This window comes from Corvus kubaryi, unplaced genomic scaffold (assembly GCF_017639235.1).
Source record: "Corvus kubaryi isolate FWS band 111438036 unplaced genomic scaffold, C.kubaryi_AGA036_p1.0 138, whole genome shotgun sequence".
Taxonomy (NCBI): Eukaryota; Metazoa; Chordata; class Aves; order Passeriformes; family Corvidae; genus Corvus; species Corvus kubaryi.
In genome coordinates, this window is record NW_024580672.1 from 3,011,650 (window position 1) to 3,028,033 (window position 16,384).

General features: G+C 42.6%; 1 protein-coding gene across 7 annotated transcripts in view; it reads right to left on the bottom strand.

Moving 5' to 3' along the window:
• Window positions 1–15,929, bottom strand: part of KAT6B (lysine acetyltransferase 6B) — a 111,252-nt gene extending 95,323 nt beyond the window's left edge. For 3 of the 7 annotated variants that reach the window (XM_042018624.1, XM_042018623.1, XM_042018625.1), the window contains exons 1-2: window positions 13,846–13,945; window positions 7,572–8,468 (exon numbers count right to left, since the gene is read on the bottom strand). In XM_042018624.1, coding sequence (XP_041874558.1) covers window positions 7,572–8,192 — 621 coding nt within the window. In that variant the 5' untranslated portion in view covers window positions 8,193–8,468; window positions 13,846–13,945. Of the gene's footprint in view, window positions 1–7,571; window positions 8,469–13,845; window positions 13,946–15,302; window positions 15,597–15,686; window positions 15,821–15,842 lie in introns of those variants that run through there. The other 4 variants (XM_042018622.1, XM_042018620.1, XM_042018619.1 and 1 more) reach the window with 4 other exon arrangements.
• Window positions 15,930–16,384: the final 455 nt, after the last annotated feature.

Consider the following 16,384-nt stretch of genomic DNA (forward strand, 5'->3'; position numbering starts at 1 on the left):
AACCATGCCTACCAGACACCTCTGCTGAGGTCATACAGAGCTTTTTTCCTGTGCCAGAGCTCTGCTTGTAATTAAAACCAGAAGTCTCAAGCCTGCGCCACCTAGGACTGCATTAATTGGTAACTTCTGGACTGTACCACCACAACCACGAGGGGAGAAAAATGGGACTCTGTCCCTCTAGACCCCAAAAACTTGACAAAGCAGAAATTTGTGCACACTAGCTAGTACTGTAGTGACAAGGCACAAGAGTAGACAATTTACAAGTCTGCAGTTTCCCTCACCACATGGGATTTTTCCTTATGCAACATCTTCTCTACAGCACAACCTGAAGTCACAATAATCTATACAAACCTAGAACTAAGTGCAGCAGCCCTGGAGCTGCCTACGCAGGCATCCCTGTAACAGGTCACACCCACTCATTTCAAGAAGGCTGGCTGTGCCTGCAAATTCAAAACTTCAAGCTCTTCACAAAGAACCTGGAGAGGAAAAAAAAAAAAAAACCACGGAAAAATCTATGTGACACCAGTAATAATTTTCCTCAATGAGGGATATAAGAAGATTGGGAAAAACAACAATAAATACAAGTAATATTGCAACTGAAGGAAATCACACTGGTTTAGAAGTTGATGTGTTCCTTACCAGGTAACCACAAAGGACAGCAGTAGACCAGTCAGCTAAGGGATGCCTGATCTGACGTGCCATCATGCTCAAAATTCTACAGCCACCATTTGAGCCCTAAAACTGTTGTTCCAGTACACAACAGCACTCCATCCACTTGGTTCCATAAAGTCCTAGTGTCCTGACTTGAAACAGGCCCTCAAATCATGGATCTGTCCTTATATCCAGGCGAACATAGTCCTGAATACAGAGAGCCAAGATCCATAAATGGATTCAAAGTTCTAAAAACCTTTAATACCTGTTGATCTTTTCTTAATGCTAGCTTGAGATTCTTTCAAAAGTGAGTCTTTTGCCATTTCCAACTACCAAATTGGAAAACTGTGGTTAATTAGCAGTTAATCTATATCTGAGATCTTTCTTGACAAAAAAAAATAACATGTCAAATATAGCAGACAACTTCAACTGCAAGTAATCAGGGTTTTTCATCACATGTTTTACAATAAAGTTCCTGTAACAACAGGAAACAATATGGAATTGCTATCCTCTTCCAACTGACACGGAAAAAATACCCAAGAGTCAAGACCATCACTATTATTGAACATGGAAAAGCAAAGACACATTCAACAGGTAAGAAAACAGCACTGAGAAAATACGCTAGGTAGTTCTCCTTATATCTAAGGCAGCCTTCTGGTATTTCTATGTTTTAGAAGGAATCTTGACAAAGGAGATATCTATGCATTGACTAGTTGAAGAAAAATTAATCTGGGAGGAAAAATGCAGAATAAAACCTCTAACCATAGTTTAGGAGTCAAATGTCACTCCCGGTTAAGCCAGAGGAGTTCACAGAAAACAGCATAGATGAATAAACACCAACAGAATTGCTGGAACTACACAGGATTTCTTTAACTCACTGCTGTCAGTTTCACTGCAGGACTCACCACAGAACACCACACCAATTAATTTTGAAGGGAAACAACCAAAAGAATCAAATTTTAGCAAGCCTTAGGATTAAACAGCCTGCAGTATAAGGTTTGGAATCACTCCTTGCAGTAAACAAGAACCACAGGCACATCATGCAGAACTATGTTCAGAATATCCAGCTTGGGGGGAAAAAAAAGATGAGTAGGGTCTTCCCTCATGGTTCTATAGGCTACTGCAAATATGACCCTGTTTGCAGAAACTAATTCACATCAGAAATTGAAAACTAACCTCTACCCTGCCTTAGGAAGGAACAGACCAATCTAACTCAGGAAACAGCAGTATTTCACTTACTTCCCACCATACAATTCAAGAAAACTCTTACAAGCATGCTTCTTGGGTTGGTTCAAATGTGCTAAATTGTAAAACACACACAAAAAAAAAAAAGCCCCCAAAGCCACATATATCTATCTATACAGCAGTATGAGTTGCTTCTTCACAACATGGGATGATGAGACACTTCCACTTCAATTTCTGGTAAGGTCCAGTATCTCAGGTGTTAATAGGACCTATTTCTAAGAATTCCCTTGGCTTATGCACAGGGTTGGTACTTTTATCATTTCAGAAGCTACAGGGACAGAAAAAACCAAAACAAAACCAAAAACTACCACCCACACACAAAACCCCCCCAAAATAAAACAAACAACAACAACAAAACCCACAAAAAAAAAAAAAAAAAAAAAAAAAAATCAAGACCCCAAACCAAAACACCCCAAAACACAAGAGCAGCAGTACCTAGCAATCATCCCAGAACTTCCAGGACTAGATATACACACAGTTAAGGTGCAGGCCACCCTTCCAAGAAATAAAGGTAACTTGTGAATTGAAATAATGAAAAGCACAAACATGAGACGTAGTGTTTGCCAAGTAATGCCAACATTCCTCAGTATTTTGTCACCATGAAGATGTTATGAGGAGAGAAACAAAGGTTGCATCTGAAGACAACAGTATTTTATGGACTGACAAAGTTCAAACCTTTTTCAAAGTTCAAACAAGATTTCTTTTCCATTTCCCCGTATACAGTCTCTTCAATTGTAGCACTGCAGACACTCTAGAAACTACTTCACCACTGTATTTTGGTGCTCAAACTCACCCTCATAAGCACAGACACCACATAAAGCCAGCTCCCAAAGTTTGGCATTACAAATAACCCCTCGTGTAAATCTGCAAGATACATTGTGCATTCCTTTCTGCCTCCCTTTTCTGTTTCTGCACAGTGGAAAGTCTAGAGGACTGAGGCAACAAGAAATCTAAACCAACGCTGTCTTGCTGCCTACCCACAGGAAGAGAAACTGAGCAAGGAGGAGCCTGGATGCCAAAAAAGCAATTCGCTATAGATTGGCCCTTTGCCTGAAAGACAGAAGGAGGAACACCCAGTGTCTGCACTGGCACAAGCTACATACCAGAAAACTGAAATTCAACCCATGCCAAGTTACACTTTGAAAAGCTAAATGTACGTAGGCCAGTGAAAACAAAATTAGATAGGAGTGCAGGGTAAGAGAAATTAATAAAACAAGTTTGGTTTTGCATGAAAGCTTAGAAAGACAAAATGAAAGTGAAAGAGGGATTAATAAAATTTTTCATGCCAAAAATCAGATGAAAATCACAGTTGCTGAGCTGTTCAAGAGAGCATGGAAGAGAACCAACATCAAGCCATCTCCATTTGAACTGCATCTTTGAAGTTTAAGTACTAATTATTCTGAACACAGCAAAGATGCAACTATTGAGATACACTTTGCATTCCCACAGCCCTCTGAAAATGTTACAATGGCCACTTCCTCTTCACCTTTAAAAGCTGGATCTATCCTTTTAAATTATGTCTAAAAATAAGCAAATAAAAAGCTGCCTACAGCCTACAAATATCTGTTTCTTTGAGTTTATAGTCACATAGCATTTGTGCTCAGGAAATGGCTAACTCCCAAGACTTCTTAGGTTTCATGCAGCTCCCAAACTGCAGAACCTTCCTACTGCTTGTCCCAGAGACAAGGAAAACACTCACAGAAAACATCAGCAATGTTGCCATTCTAAACTGACACCATTAAAGATAAATTAAACACTCTTCTTAAAACTAACCGTAAGTTTTAAATACCACTTTGCTGCATTTCCAGAAGTGCATTTTAATGCTTCAAAGACTTATTGAAAAGCTAAGTATCACTCAATTTTCCTCTCTCTTCACACCCTTCCCTACTATGTAACCAGTTTTTACACTGCATTTTCTGGCTAACATATTCATACAGCCCTTTTCAGAAAATACTTGGTGAGAAAAGGTGTGAAGCAAAAGGGAGGGTATCTATGCAAGATACTCTTGAGCATAAGGAAGTGCACATAAGACCAGTTAAACTGTTTAAATATGCACTGCAACATAGCAAAGTGCACGAGATCAAACTTCTGCACAACAAAATTATTTTTCTGCTTTCCTGCGTGTGTGTATGTTTTGGCTTTTTTGTTTCTTTATTTGAGGAAGATTTTTTCTGGATTTTTTTTCAGGACATAAAAAAGACACTGCAAATCTTCCTCCTGAAGGATACCACTGTTTTCAGTTTTCCTTCATTCTTAAGGCAGCTCCACCTCTAGCTGGATGCTGTCCTTCACACACCCAGTTAACACTAAAACAGGCATCTTTTGAAGTGCATTGATTCAAGTTACCTGTCCAGACACATCAGCGAGCATTTACCTCAATGTAACCATCAGAGTACTTCAAGTAACTGAAAAGTCCTTTATATAATATACACTACTCATGACACGCTATACCACCTAGACACCATATAGCTGCCAAAAGCTACTGACCTTCCAACAAAATCTGTCTTTACATGAACGTTGTACTTCTATCTCTTCATTCAGAGATGAAAAAGCAACCCTCCACACACACAAGGAAATGGAAAGGGATGGAGTAAGCGAAGATTTAAACAGTTGCACTGCATGCTTTCTCTTGCTCTAACTCAAGAGTTGATACAACTTTGCCCAAATCCAGAAGAGTCAGAGTAACACTTGAGACACCATTTTTATACAAATCCTTTCTTCCAGGTCAATGGATAACAGGAGGAAACATGTCAGCTACATCGCTGTAACTAATTGCAGCTACTTCTAAATCTAATGAAACAAGAGAACTATATCTAGTAGGATTGGATCACCCAGTTAATACAAACGAGAAAAGCAGCTCCATATCATCACCACTAAGACAAATGTTTAGCACTTCCAGCTCCCTGTTCCAACTATTTCATAGAATGCAAACCACTCAACACTCCTGTCACATAGTCAAGGCTCTAGGTCTGCAAAACTAAATTCAGTGACACTGCATTTCCATAGTATTTATCTTCTCAGTGTATTACATACTCAGATGCTTTGGGTGGGTGACTGAAGCAAGCAAACAAAACCAGAAATCCCAAACCAAAACAACCAATAAAACCCCAAACCAACCAACAACAACCCACACACAACACAATCACACACACAGGCCATACTGTATCTCTTCTGATCACCTTTCACTCCCTCAGGAAGAAAAGTTCAGAGTCTGCATTTGAGTGTGAATGTTCAGAATGACTGAGAGCTCTAACGCACTTCTAATGCGCCAAATCTGTCTCATCCTGATGAGATGTTAATTATGCATTAATTAAAGAAAAATAATCAAAATTACTCAAACTTCCACAGATATCAAAACAGACTTCTGTGTATCCCTCCATTTGTTCTTCTCCTCCAGAAAGGTCAACAAAAGACATACTAGATGTTCACCTCTAGTATTTGAAAACAAAAATCCAAACCAAACATACAAAATTAGCCACCCCAACAAAAATCATCTCTTACTTGTGCTAGCTATAGAAAGAGCCAAAGAAACTTTAAAATACACCAATCTCATCAAACATCAGCCATTCCTAAGAGATGCCAGTTGGATAAATTTATTGTATTAATTTCAATAAATAATCTTGACATGCCCCATACTGTCACTTAAATGTTTCCAATAAAAATAGCCTAACAGTTTTCTTGCAATGTCATTCTTCTTATACACAAATTAACATCAATTTCAAATGAAGATGCAGTCACATCCCAATAACAGGGACAACTTATGTACACTTACTTTCAGAACTGTCCCTGAAGTATATAAAGCCGCACATAGTGAAGAACAGTAAAAATCCCATATTTAAAACAAGTCTCTATATTTGCTCAGTAACCCTGATCACAGCTAGCACAGCTAAGTGGACACTACACTAACACGGAACTACTGATTCACCAACCTCACATCAAAACTATTTTTGTCAGGAAAAACCGTATGCCAGTTTTTAAACACGCAAGTCACACTGCTAATTTTGAGGCACCCAAATGAAAGCTTATTTCTTGCCAAAGCACTTGCTAAAGAACAGATTTGTTTGGCTAACTTCTAGAAGACAGATTTATCCTTATACCAGTATTTTAGTATGGCAGTAATGGCTTTTTTAGCACCATGACCCAAGTAACATTCCATGCAATGGGTGCCAGTCCCAGTAGGTAGCCTAACAAGGGAGATTTTTGTTTCTACAGAATTCACGTTACTTGGGTTGCTCAGTACTCCAGCCCTCAAATTTTTCATGTCATTACAGTATCAGAATTACAGTAGAAACTCAAAGTACTTAAACAGACAGCTTTATCACTACAACTAATTAAATGTTTATAGTGTATGGCTACAGCAGTAATTGCACAGTATGCAGCACTTCTGAATTTCCATTCAGATTATAGAATGTGAAGCTCCATGCATCCCTCAAATACCCAAGAGGTCCAATTTGACAGAAATAGATATCCATATATAAATGCAATCATATTTAACATACCTTCAGAGAAGCTCACAAAAATAAAGCTACAACTACTCACCTCTGACAGTTCTCTAAGCAACTGTTCCTGAAGACCTCACTAAATAATTTTAACGCAAGCATTTTCTATTCTGCATCCTCCATCATCTCACAATCAAAGGAAAAAGATGAATGAAAACCATCATTGAGCTTCTAGGAGACACTGGTGGCACCTCTACAATAGCAAAACTCTCTGAACTATTGCACGTCTAAAACAACTGACATCAAACTTGACCAGCCAGAAGAGGAAAACAAAAACAAAAAAAGAAAACAACCTCAAACCATCAACTTACAAATAATTGTAAGTCAATTCAACTACAACAAGTAACTTTCTTTCCCCCAAGTACACTGAAAATTCCAAACACACTTCACCATACGAAATGGGAAATGATCAAAGAATGCCTGCAGACATGTCTTTGACACTATCATTTCATAAACAAAAAACTAATTGATAACTCTTTCTCCCTCAAGGCTGAAACCCTGTGAACAATTAACTTCAAGACAAGACTCAAGTAATAGCAAAAATAAACCCATGTAGGGAGTGCAACAAAAGTGAAACAGGAGGAGGATCCTGCAGTTTAGCTCAAATTGACACTCTAACACCGTCACTTCTGTTCCTAGAATATTTACATTAATTCCAGTTTCTATTAATTGTCATTTTAAAGCTAACTATGTACATACAAATATAATTAAAAAATAATAATTCTAATGGTCTTAAACATCACTAAGTCCCACCAGTGGTACTTCAGGTGGTGGTCAAACCACAAGAAAATCAGTATATCCAGGCAGAAAATGAAGGTAAAAGGCCACAATCAAATCATACTGCAGATTTCAGCTACACCAGTCTGTCAGGCAAGACAGAACAATCTCATACCTACAACAGAGCATACAGCTGTACTCTTCCCTGCTGCTCTGTTCATCTACTGAAAAGACACAAAGCAAACTATCCAATGCAGAACAGCAGGACATAGGGAGCCAAGTAAAATTCATTTACCAGCACTGGTCCTGCACGCATCTTGGATATACATCCCCACTCATATATATTTAAATGGGTAAATAAAGCACAAGAAGAATCATTAATTTTGTATTAGTTTAATAAACAAAGGATACCAAGAAGAGTTTTTCATTACTACATTAGCTCTCATTTTTCAGACTTACCTGGTCTTTTTCATGGGGTAATAGGCTGACAGGTGGAAGGGAACCTGGGAAGGTGCTGGAGTATTTCGGAACTGCTTTGCTTTCCAAACTGCCATAATTCACTCTATACTGAGGACCATCCTTCAGTAACCTCCCATTGTTCACAGCACGTTTGGCCCCTAGCCGCAACCTCTGCTGAAAGGCAGGATTGTTGAAAATACTTGCTAGGTCATTTTGACTTCTCAAATATTTCTCTATGTTTTTCAGGGAGGAGCCATTAGGTTCTTGAAGCCCTTCAATTGCTCTTCTCAAGAGTTTATTCCAATCCACATTACGAAGCTCATTACAAGCTCCTCTAGATCCCTTAACAGATTTGGGAATAGTGCCAGGTTTAACACATGAAAACCGTCCAGGATTATCTGGGTCCTTGTAGGATGCAAGACCTTTGTTAGTAACTTTAAGAATAGAACCATCTTGAACACTAAGTTCCAACTGTTCTGAAACAGTCTTCTTATCTAATCCATGGGAAGCACAAACAGCATGACATATTCTCTCTTCAGAAGGCCTTTGCTTTTGCTTTTTAACTTTTTGTATAGCTTCCAGAATCCACTCCGTATAAAGAGGGTTGGCAAGTTTTACCATGGTTGACCAGTAATTGTTTCCAGCCAAGAGTTACCCATAGAGGTTCCTCCTTATCCTTTTAGCAGATCTTTCCGAGGTTGTTCACACCTCAAACACAAATGAAAGGATTCCACACACTGCTTGGACACATGTCAAAAATATCCACCCTGAGGAGTCAGAAAAGGCAGAGAAATACCTGCTGACTGAAACTTTCCAACTACATTACTGTTAGCGAAACATAGAAGGGATTCATCTGTGATGACACCGGCAGGTCCTTAAAAGAAAGTTTGTTGCAACCTTTGAAAAGAAAAAACAAGAGGCAGGGAGAGAATATAGTTAATGCTAAAGTACTAAAAAGAAAAATCATATTCAGACATGCATTCATACTATAGATGCTACAGCGTAGAAAAATCTTCGTGATGTTATATGAAACATTTGTCAGTTCCCACCCCACACCAAACAAGTCATCATAAAATCCTTCTGCTTCTCATAACAGTCAGGGGATTTAGTTTTCCTAAATTCCATCACCCCAACACTTAACCTACTACTGACCTATTGGACAATTTCCATTCAGTCAGGGATCTGAAAACACTCCCTAAAACAAACTGCCTACAAATAATTTCTGCATGGATTACACATGCACTAGAAAACCCAAACAAACAGAAAACCAAACCCCAGCCAATGAAAGTCAAATTATTAACCACTGCCAATTCTTACAATATCCTGTGTCTAAGAGTTCTGCCATGTTGATTACACAACTCGGGAAAATCAAAACCAAAAGTATCAGAATCAAGTTACAAGTATTACACCCTTCATTAATATTTAGGTACCCTACAAAACCAAAAGACATCACAAATGCACTTCTCATTTTAAGGCATTCAGCACAGGGGCATTTTTGATACAAATCCTTAGGAACAGAAATTAAAACTAAATAACAGGAGGCATTTTCACATAAATAGGTTGTCAGCACACAGATGTATTAAAAGAGGTCACAATGAAAAATGTTTTATTGACTCACAGTTTAACAAAAAATTTTGTTTACTTATTATGGAATACATAACTCTAACAGAAAATTCAGTGTCTACAAAAACTCATCTAAGAAACCTGAAAGAACATGTTGATGAGGAGTTTATTCATTCTGGGAAAATATATGAAAAATATAAAACAACAGTCTCACAAATTAAACTTAGACAGGAGTTGCATAATGAATAAATATTTTTGAAGTATTCTTTTTTTCTGCCATGAAGTGTGAGTGAGAACTTCTGAAGGCATTAACAGAACTGTATAATTACTTTGAATCAAAGGAAAACAAAAAACAGAAGAGAAAAATTTTCTTTCTCAATATATGGGTTATCTTGTAAAGTAGAAGATTCACCAGTTTCACAGCAAAAATTTAAAATTAGTTAATATGCAACTACATTTATAAAGCTATGGCAAACAGCCTACAAATAACAAAATCATCTATGATTACACAAGTCCTGGTCCTCATCTTTCTTCATTTACTCCAGTCATCCTGCATTTAAATCATGTTCAAAAACTTGAGCAAATTATCACTAGGAAAAAACCCTGAACTGATACAGTAATCAAAAGTATTTCCAATCTGTTAAAAAGATTCCTTGGCAACTATGAGGACAAAGAATATAACACCACATCCTTTCTGTCCTATACCTTTTTCTTACTCTGTCCTTCAAAAATGCCTTTAAATATAAATTCCAGCTCATGTTTCACACATTATTATACCTACACAACAGGATTAGTAACAAAAGTTCAGCTGGTTACTGGTGAGTATAAAATTTTTCTATACCCAAATAGTCAATATTAATCAATTCATTTTATGAATCTGTCCTTCTTGATTTTGATCAAAGCTTAAACATTTTCAGATTTATAAATATGAAAATTCAAGTGACTGCCAGACTGAAAAAGACACATTCCTGATGCAAATGCAGGGCCTGAATGCTGAACTGGCTCACATACTGAACCCTATTGATCTACACGGATTGAATCCTGTTTCTTGCTTACAGACTGTACTCATGGAAGTTGTATTTGATAACAGGTCTGTGTATTTCAAGTATCTGTAATCCAACAATAACTTGTTCTGTAAACAGACATTTTTCACTTGCTCCAGCTAGCAAAAGCCATTCTTTCCCTAACAGAACTGTTTATATTCACTGTTTTCAGATAATTCCAAAATAACTCTGTAGCTACAAAATGCAGACAAATATAGGGAAGAAAAGAGTTTCCATGGTGTTATAAACCCTATAAATTCTCTCACAAATCTGACACTGAAAATACAGTAACACAACAAAGCAGAACTCTATATATAGTGAAGGCTCACTCAGATTTAGACTATCTCATACACTCTTCCTATACATTTGGAAGTTCTCTGTAGCTACATATAAAGCCCCAGATTCCTAGAAAGCTACTTTTAAAGTTTAGTTAGGCTGCTCCAGTGTAAGTCTTCATTAAGATAGTCAGGACTTAATTAAATGCTGAATACTGCATTTGCTGAGTCAGACATACCTGCCTCAGTTTTACATCTACTGCAGTACTGTTGTATTAAATTTCATACAAGCAACCACATCACTGCCATTAAATTCCAGAACACACAGTACAGGGTCTGTTCCAAGCTCCTGGACACTGATGAACATTTCAGTATAAATGCTATAACATGGGGTTTACAGGAATTTTTATTGGCCAGTGACTGTGGCAAAAGGTTAACATAAACCTATATCTTCATATAAAGTCTACTGCTTGGTACAGGAATTTTACAGCCATATACATTCAGAACTACATTTTTACTTATTTACTTAAAACTCCCTACATGCAATACAACCTTCTGCATGCTAGCACCTACTAAATCAACACCAGTAGAGTGTATCAGCAGGAACAGAGTTTCCAACACACAGGACAGGATATGTCAGGAGGAAAAATCAAGACATCTTAAATACACACCTTCCAACAGCATCTAAGTTCATTCTGCCTTAGAGAGCCATGCAAAGTGCATCCAACCCAAGTTTTTAATTGTTTTGCCTCTCTTACTCTGGCGCTTGGAGTGCACATGAACTTGAAGCACAGCACCCTGACCTCCATGACTGGTATGCCAAGGTCTACCACACGTTAGATTCAAAAGAACTTATTACTAACAAACATCTTTCCCAGCAAAAAAAATTGGGTGAGTGATCCTGGAGCTATAAATTAAGGAACTCTTTCAGAAATCAAGACAGGTCAATGCAAGATTGGCCATACAGAAATACACACATTTACATGCAAAGTGACCAGATAAAGACAAAACAAATTTTTTTAGAAACAAGCTTTCAAGACTCAACATAAAAGGACACTCAGAAACACAAAGTTACATTCGGGTTACTAAGTTTAGAATGCAATTCTACCAAAAGTACAAAAAGATGGTCACACATCATTTAATATAAAAAGTGTGATGATTACCCAAACAGGTTTTGAGGAAATACCATTTTAAAGAAGTGACTATAAATTAGTATCAGGCACTCATGTCTATTTATTAATCTTTCTCCCCTTGTAATTAACTAACTTTTAATCAAGCCCTCACCACCACTCATTCAATCATAAATTAGATTTTCCATACTGTTAAATGCACAGGACAACTTCCACATTTTATAGCAACAGTCACAAAGTTCTTTCTATGTAATTTGTCATATTTCAGCTTCTTCACTCTATGGTATCTTATTTTGAAAATAAAAGCATTTGAGAAAGTTTGACTGCACTATATTACTGACCAAGTCTGTTAGCAAGTCTACCTCTAAAGAGCTGCCGAACAGAAGCATGAGAGCGTGAAGTACAACACATTACCTCTAAAACATGAAAAACTGTCTCTAGTCAAGGCTTGTCCCTTTACCTAGGTCATAAATTATGAGATAAACACAAAGAAGTTGCAAAATTTCAGCTTGGGATTTAGAATGCTTGCAAATATGCCCTTTATAAGGCACATACCTATTGCACAGCTGATTATAATTAAAGAAGGCAGTGACTGAACACTTCAATCTCAGGTGCCATCAGTAATCCTATAATCCTCTAATAAGGTGGTTTTTAGACTGAACTAGGACCTGGAATTGCTTCCAGGTGATCCAGATTGTGAAAACAAGCTGTGTAGTCAAAAGAACAGCAACAAAAAAAGCTAAGCTTCTCTCCAGAAACAAAACTAAAAGTTACTACACAAATATCACAACATACCATCTAAAGGGTTTTTTAAAAAAATTAATGAAAAGTTTGCTTTGGCTTTCGTAAATGTAAATGCAGTTAAACTTTTAAAAACTGAGGTTAACACGGCTATAAAAAACAAAAACAAAAAGAAAAGGGGGAGAAGAGGACGCAGCTGGGGGACATGACAGCAACCTGCCGGTGACCTGTGATGCACAATCTCATTCTGCTCCCTCCTACCTGCTCTGCACACACTCAGGAGAAGCAGCAGCAGGCCAGCTCTCTGCTGCAGCATGAGGGTCAGGTAAGGATTGCAGCAGAGGAGGAGGAGGAAGAGAAGACTGCCATTGCATTCCATTTTTACCATTTTTCTTTGCTCCAAGCCATTACTTAGAATTCTGCAGCTAATCAACTCTGCATTCCACCCCCCTGTCAATTAATGATGCAAAACAGACAAGATAGTTGTTTTGCTATTGCAAAATATAGGGACCTACAAAGAGACGTGGAGAAAGCAGATCCTGGTAAGGACTTCCATCACGCATATCACTCTTAAAATTACTCAGGTCACGAAGCCAGCTATTGTATTATTCTTTACACAACACACAGTTTCCAAGAATAACATGAAGGGGCAATGACACATATATATGCATTAAAAAGACAGATGTGTAGACACTACAGTAACTTCAAAAGGACACCAAAGACTTGGGGGCATGGAGAAGAGTGGCACATCTGAACCGAACTGATGGAAGTGCTCGTGCTCTGAGATATCCCACAGGCTTTTTTGAGATCATATGCTTAAAATCATTTCACAACATGACAGCAGCAAGCGCCACCAGCGGAAACAGCATCAGCACAACATGACACCAGCAAAATCACCCAAATTCACCTTTCCCACCTTCTCCCACGGAAGTTCTGAGCACTTTAAAATACAGTGCTAGACAACAGCAGGGAATATGGGAAGGTAATATTCACTGTCAAGACTTCACCTGGAAAAAGTGTTTCACTGAAAATATTTCTTCTTGGGATAGTGGTTTTCAACAACAGAGGTGGGTATCCATCTGCTCTTGCCGGAGAGGGTTATTCTCAATGCTCAGTGACAGAGTGCAAGAGGTGAGGTCCGGGCAAAGAACACACAATGTGAGCATCACTTCCAAAACGTGGCACTGCCAGGCTGAACTATTCCCCTCCCCAACTTACTTAAGGTTTTTACGGTATAGCCCAGCCACGGAGATGTGCAACGCCTAGAGCCTCGGGCCAAGGCATTGTTGCATTTGACAGGGGCCGAGCCGGGGCTGGCTCCGCGCCCTGCACGCCCTGCTCCGGGATTTGCCATTCCCGAGGCAGGAACCCCCAGCCCGCCGGCTCTGCGCCCCGGGGCGCGGCGACCCGCGGGCAGGGCAGCCCAGGGGAACGGGGCCGTGCGCGCACCCGCACCGCGGGCGGGTCCGGCGGCCGCGCGTCCCCCGCGGGAGGCAGGTGAGACCCCCCCGGTACCACTCACCTCCGCGGGGGGAGGAGCCTCCTCCGGGCGCCGCAGCGGCTCCCCCTGCTGCCGGTTCTTCCGCCGCTCCCGCCGCCGGGCCGCGCCGGGCCGCCTGCCCCGCTCCGCTCTGCCCGCGGCCGCCGCGACCGCCCCGCTGCCGCCGCGCGCGGCTTGGCGCACCTACGCCGCCATTTTGTCTCGCCCTGTTGTACTTAACGTGAATCCGACATGACACTGATTACAGCCCAATGGAGGCTCATTAAAACCTTACCTACCCCCCGCCCCGCCCACCGCCGTCCGCCATTGGTCCGCGCCGCGCACGCCGCTGCGCGCTCACGGGCCGCGGGGCGCTGTCCGTCACCCGCCCACACCGGCCCCGGCCCGCCCGGCAACCGGCCCGGCGCTCCCATTGGCGGGCGCCGCCTGTCAATCACGCGCCGCGCCCCTTTCCCTGCACGCTCAGCACCGCCCACCCGCGGGAGGGGGCGGGGCCGGCGGCTGACACTGGCCGCCGCCGCCGCCACACACGCGCGCCCCCCGCCCACCCGCCCGCCCCACCGCTGGGCCTCGGGAGCTCGCGATTGGCCACCCGCCCCGAGCGGGGGCGGGACTTCTCGCAATCCCGCCCTCCCGTTGGCTGCCGCTGCCGCCCGTCCGGCACCCCCCCACTCTCCGGCCTCAGCTCCCCGCCCCCCCCGCCACCGCCCCAACCGCTCCCTCCCGAAGTTTGTTCGGGAGCGCGAGCGCTGCCGAGACACCGCCGGCGGCCGCCTGAACCAGCTCGGCAGGGCGGGCGGGCGGGCGCACGACACACACTAATGAGCAGCCTTAAATATTGAGCGTCACGCGCGTGCCTCAAAGCCTGGCACTCGCCCGGGCGGGCGAGATGGAACAGCATGCTCCCAGCATAACCCTCCCAAGGTGCCTGGCACTGGCAGCCGCTTATCGCGCACACACACACCCCGCACCGCCGAGGGAGGGGAGGAGGGGGTGGGAACGGGGACGACGACAATGACTCCCAGCTCTGCAGCCACATGCAGGTCCCTGCAAGTTTCGCCATGCGAAGCACAGGGACTTCTCTGTCACCCCGTCTGCGAAGGAACAATTGCCGCCTCAGAAAGACAGGGTGGGAACATGCAACACAAAAACCTCAGCCATCCCCTGCTTCCCTCCGCCACTCCATTCCCCCTCTCCCCACCCCATCCAACCCAGCCATCACCTCCTGCTGCTGCTCCCCCTCCCCTGCAAAACGCAGAGCATTGCAATGCATTTACCCAGCGCAAGTGTCTGCAAACACGTGCATCAGCCTCCAATGCTAAAGGAAAAAAAGTACCCAGCCTAGTGACAAGCCCCCTGCGCTGGGAGAGGGGAGGGAAAGGGGGTTATTATGGCAAATTGCAGCCTGTCACCCAACGCAAAACAAACCCCATCGCATGCTCCCTATTATCCCCCGCATAAACTCCTGGGAATCTAACCTCCGATGCAGGTTCCCCCCTTTGCTTGCAATGACCTCCTTTCTCTGCCCGTGTGTGTTTCTGCAGCAGCGGTTCCTGCGGAATGTGCTGCCCCTGAAACGCGATCGCGGCTCCTCTCTCTCTCGCTCGCTCTCTCCGCTCTGTCTCTCGCTCGCCCGCTCGCTCTCTCTCCTGGCTGCAACCAGAGCCAGGAACACAACAACAACACAGCCTCCCCCCACCCCCTTCCCCAAACACATACACACTGAAGAGACCCAGCCAGGAGAGCCAGACGAGCCGGGGAGGGGGTGGAGGGAATCCCCAGCCAGCGGATTGATTGCACCAGTTACCTTCCCTAAGCCCCTCCGCGAGAGGGAAAAAAGAAGATGAATACAGAGAGAATACCTTGTCTCCCCTCCTCCTCCTCCGCGGGGCTCCTCTTCTCACTCCAAAATACTAAAAGGTGGACGGGCAGATCAGACACACGCGTTCAGCTCTCGGCGGGGGAGGGGAGCCACGCGAGCAATTATCATTAATTTAGAAATTAAAACAGAAACCCACCCCAGACCTCCAGCCTCCCCGGTGCGGGCGGACGCAGATTGCGAGGACTGGTGCTAAGACACAGGACCTGATAACAGCTAATTGAAAGGTTAATCTACATAGGCTGTGACAGAAGAGGTCCCTCCCCACTTTTTTATCTGCTGTTGGCAAGTGGGAAATTGAGCTCCCCCCACCTTTTCTCCCTCAAAAAAAAAAAAAAAAAAAAAAGAGAGAAAGAAAAAAGAAAAAAATAGAAAAGAAAAAAGGAGAGAGAAAGGGGGAAAGGCGATAAAGTTTGGGGGGCGGCGCGTCCCCTGGGCGGGAAGGCGGCTACGGAGAAGTGGCCACCGGCGCCTCCCGGGGGCCCTTAGCCGCCCTCGGGGGGTCGCGCTGGGCTTTCCGTCCTACATGGGGCGATTTGAACTGTCTCGATGGAAGCACCCCCACAGGCAGCCTTTGGGGCTTGAACACTCCCCCGGGCCGGGGGAAGAGGGCTGTGCTTGAGCCGACCATAATTAGTCTGAGGGATGGAAGCAGCGTGAACAAATCACAGATGATGTCCT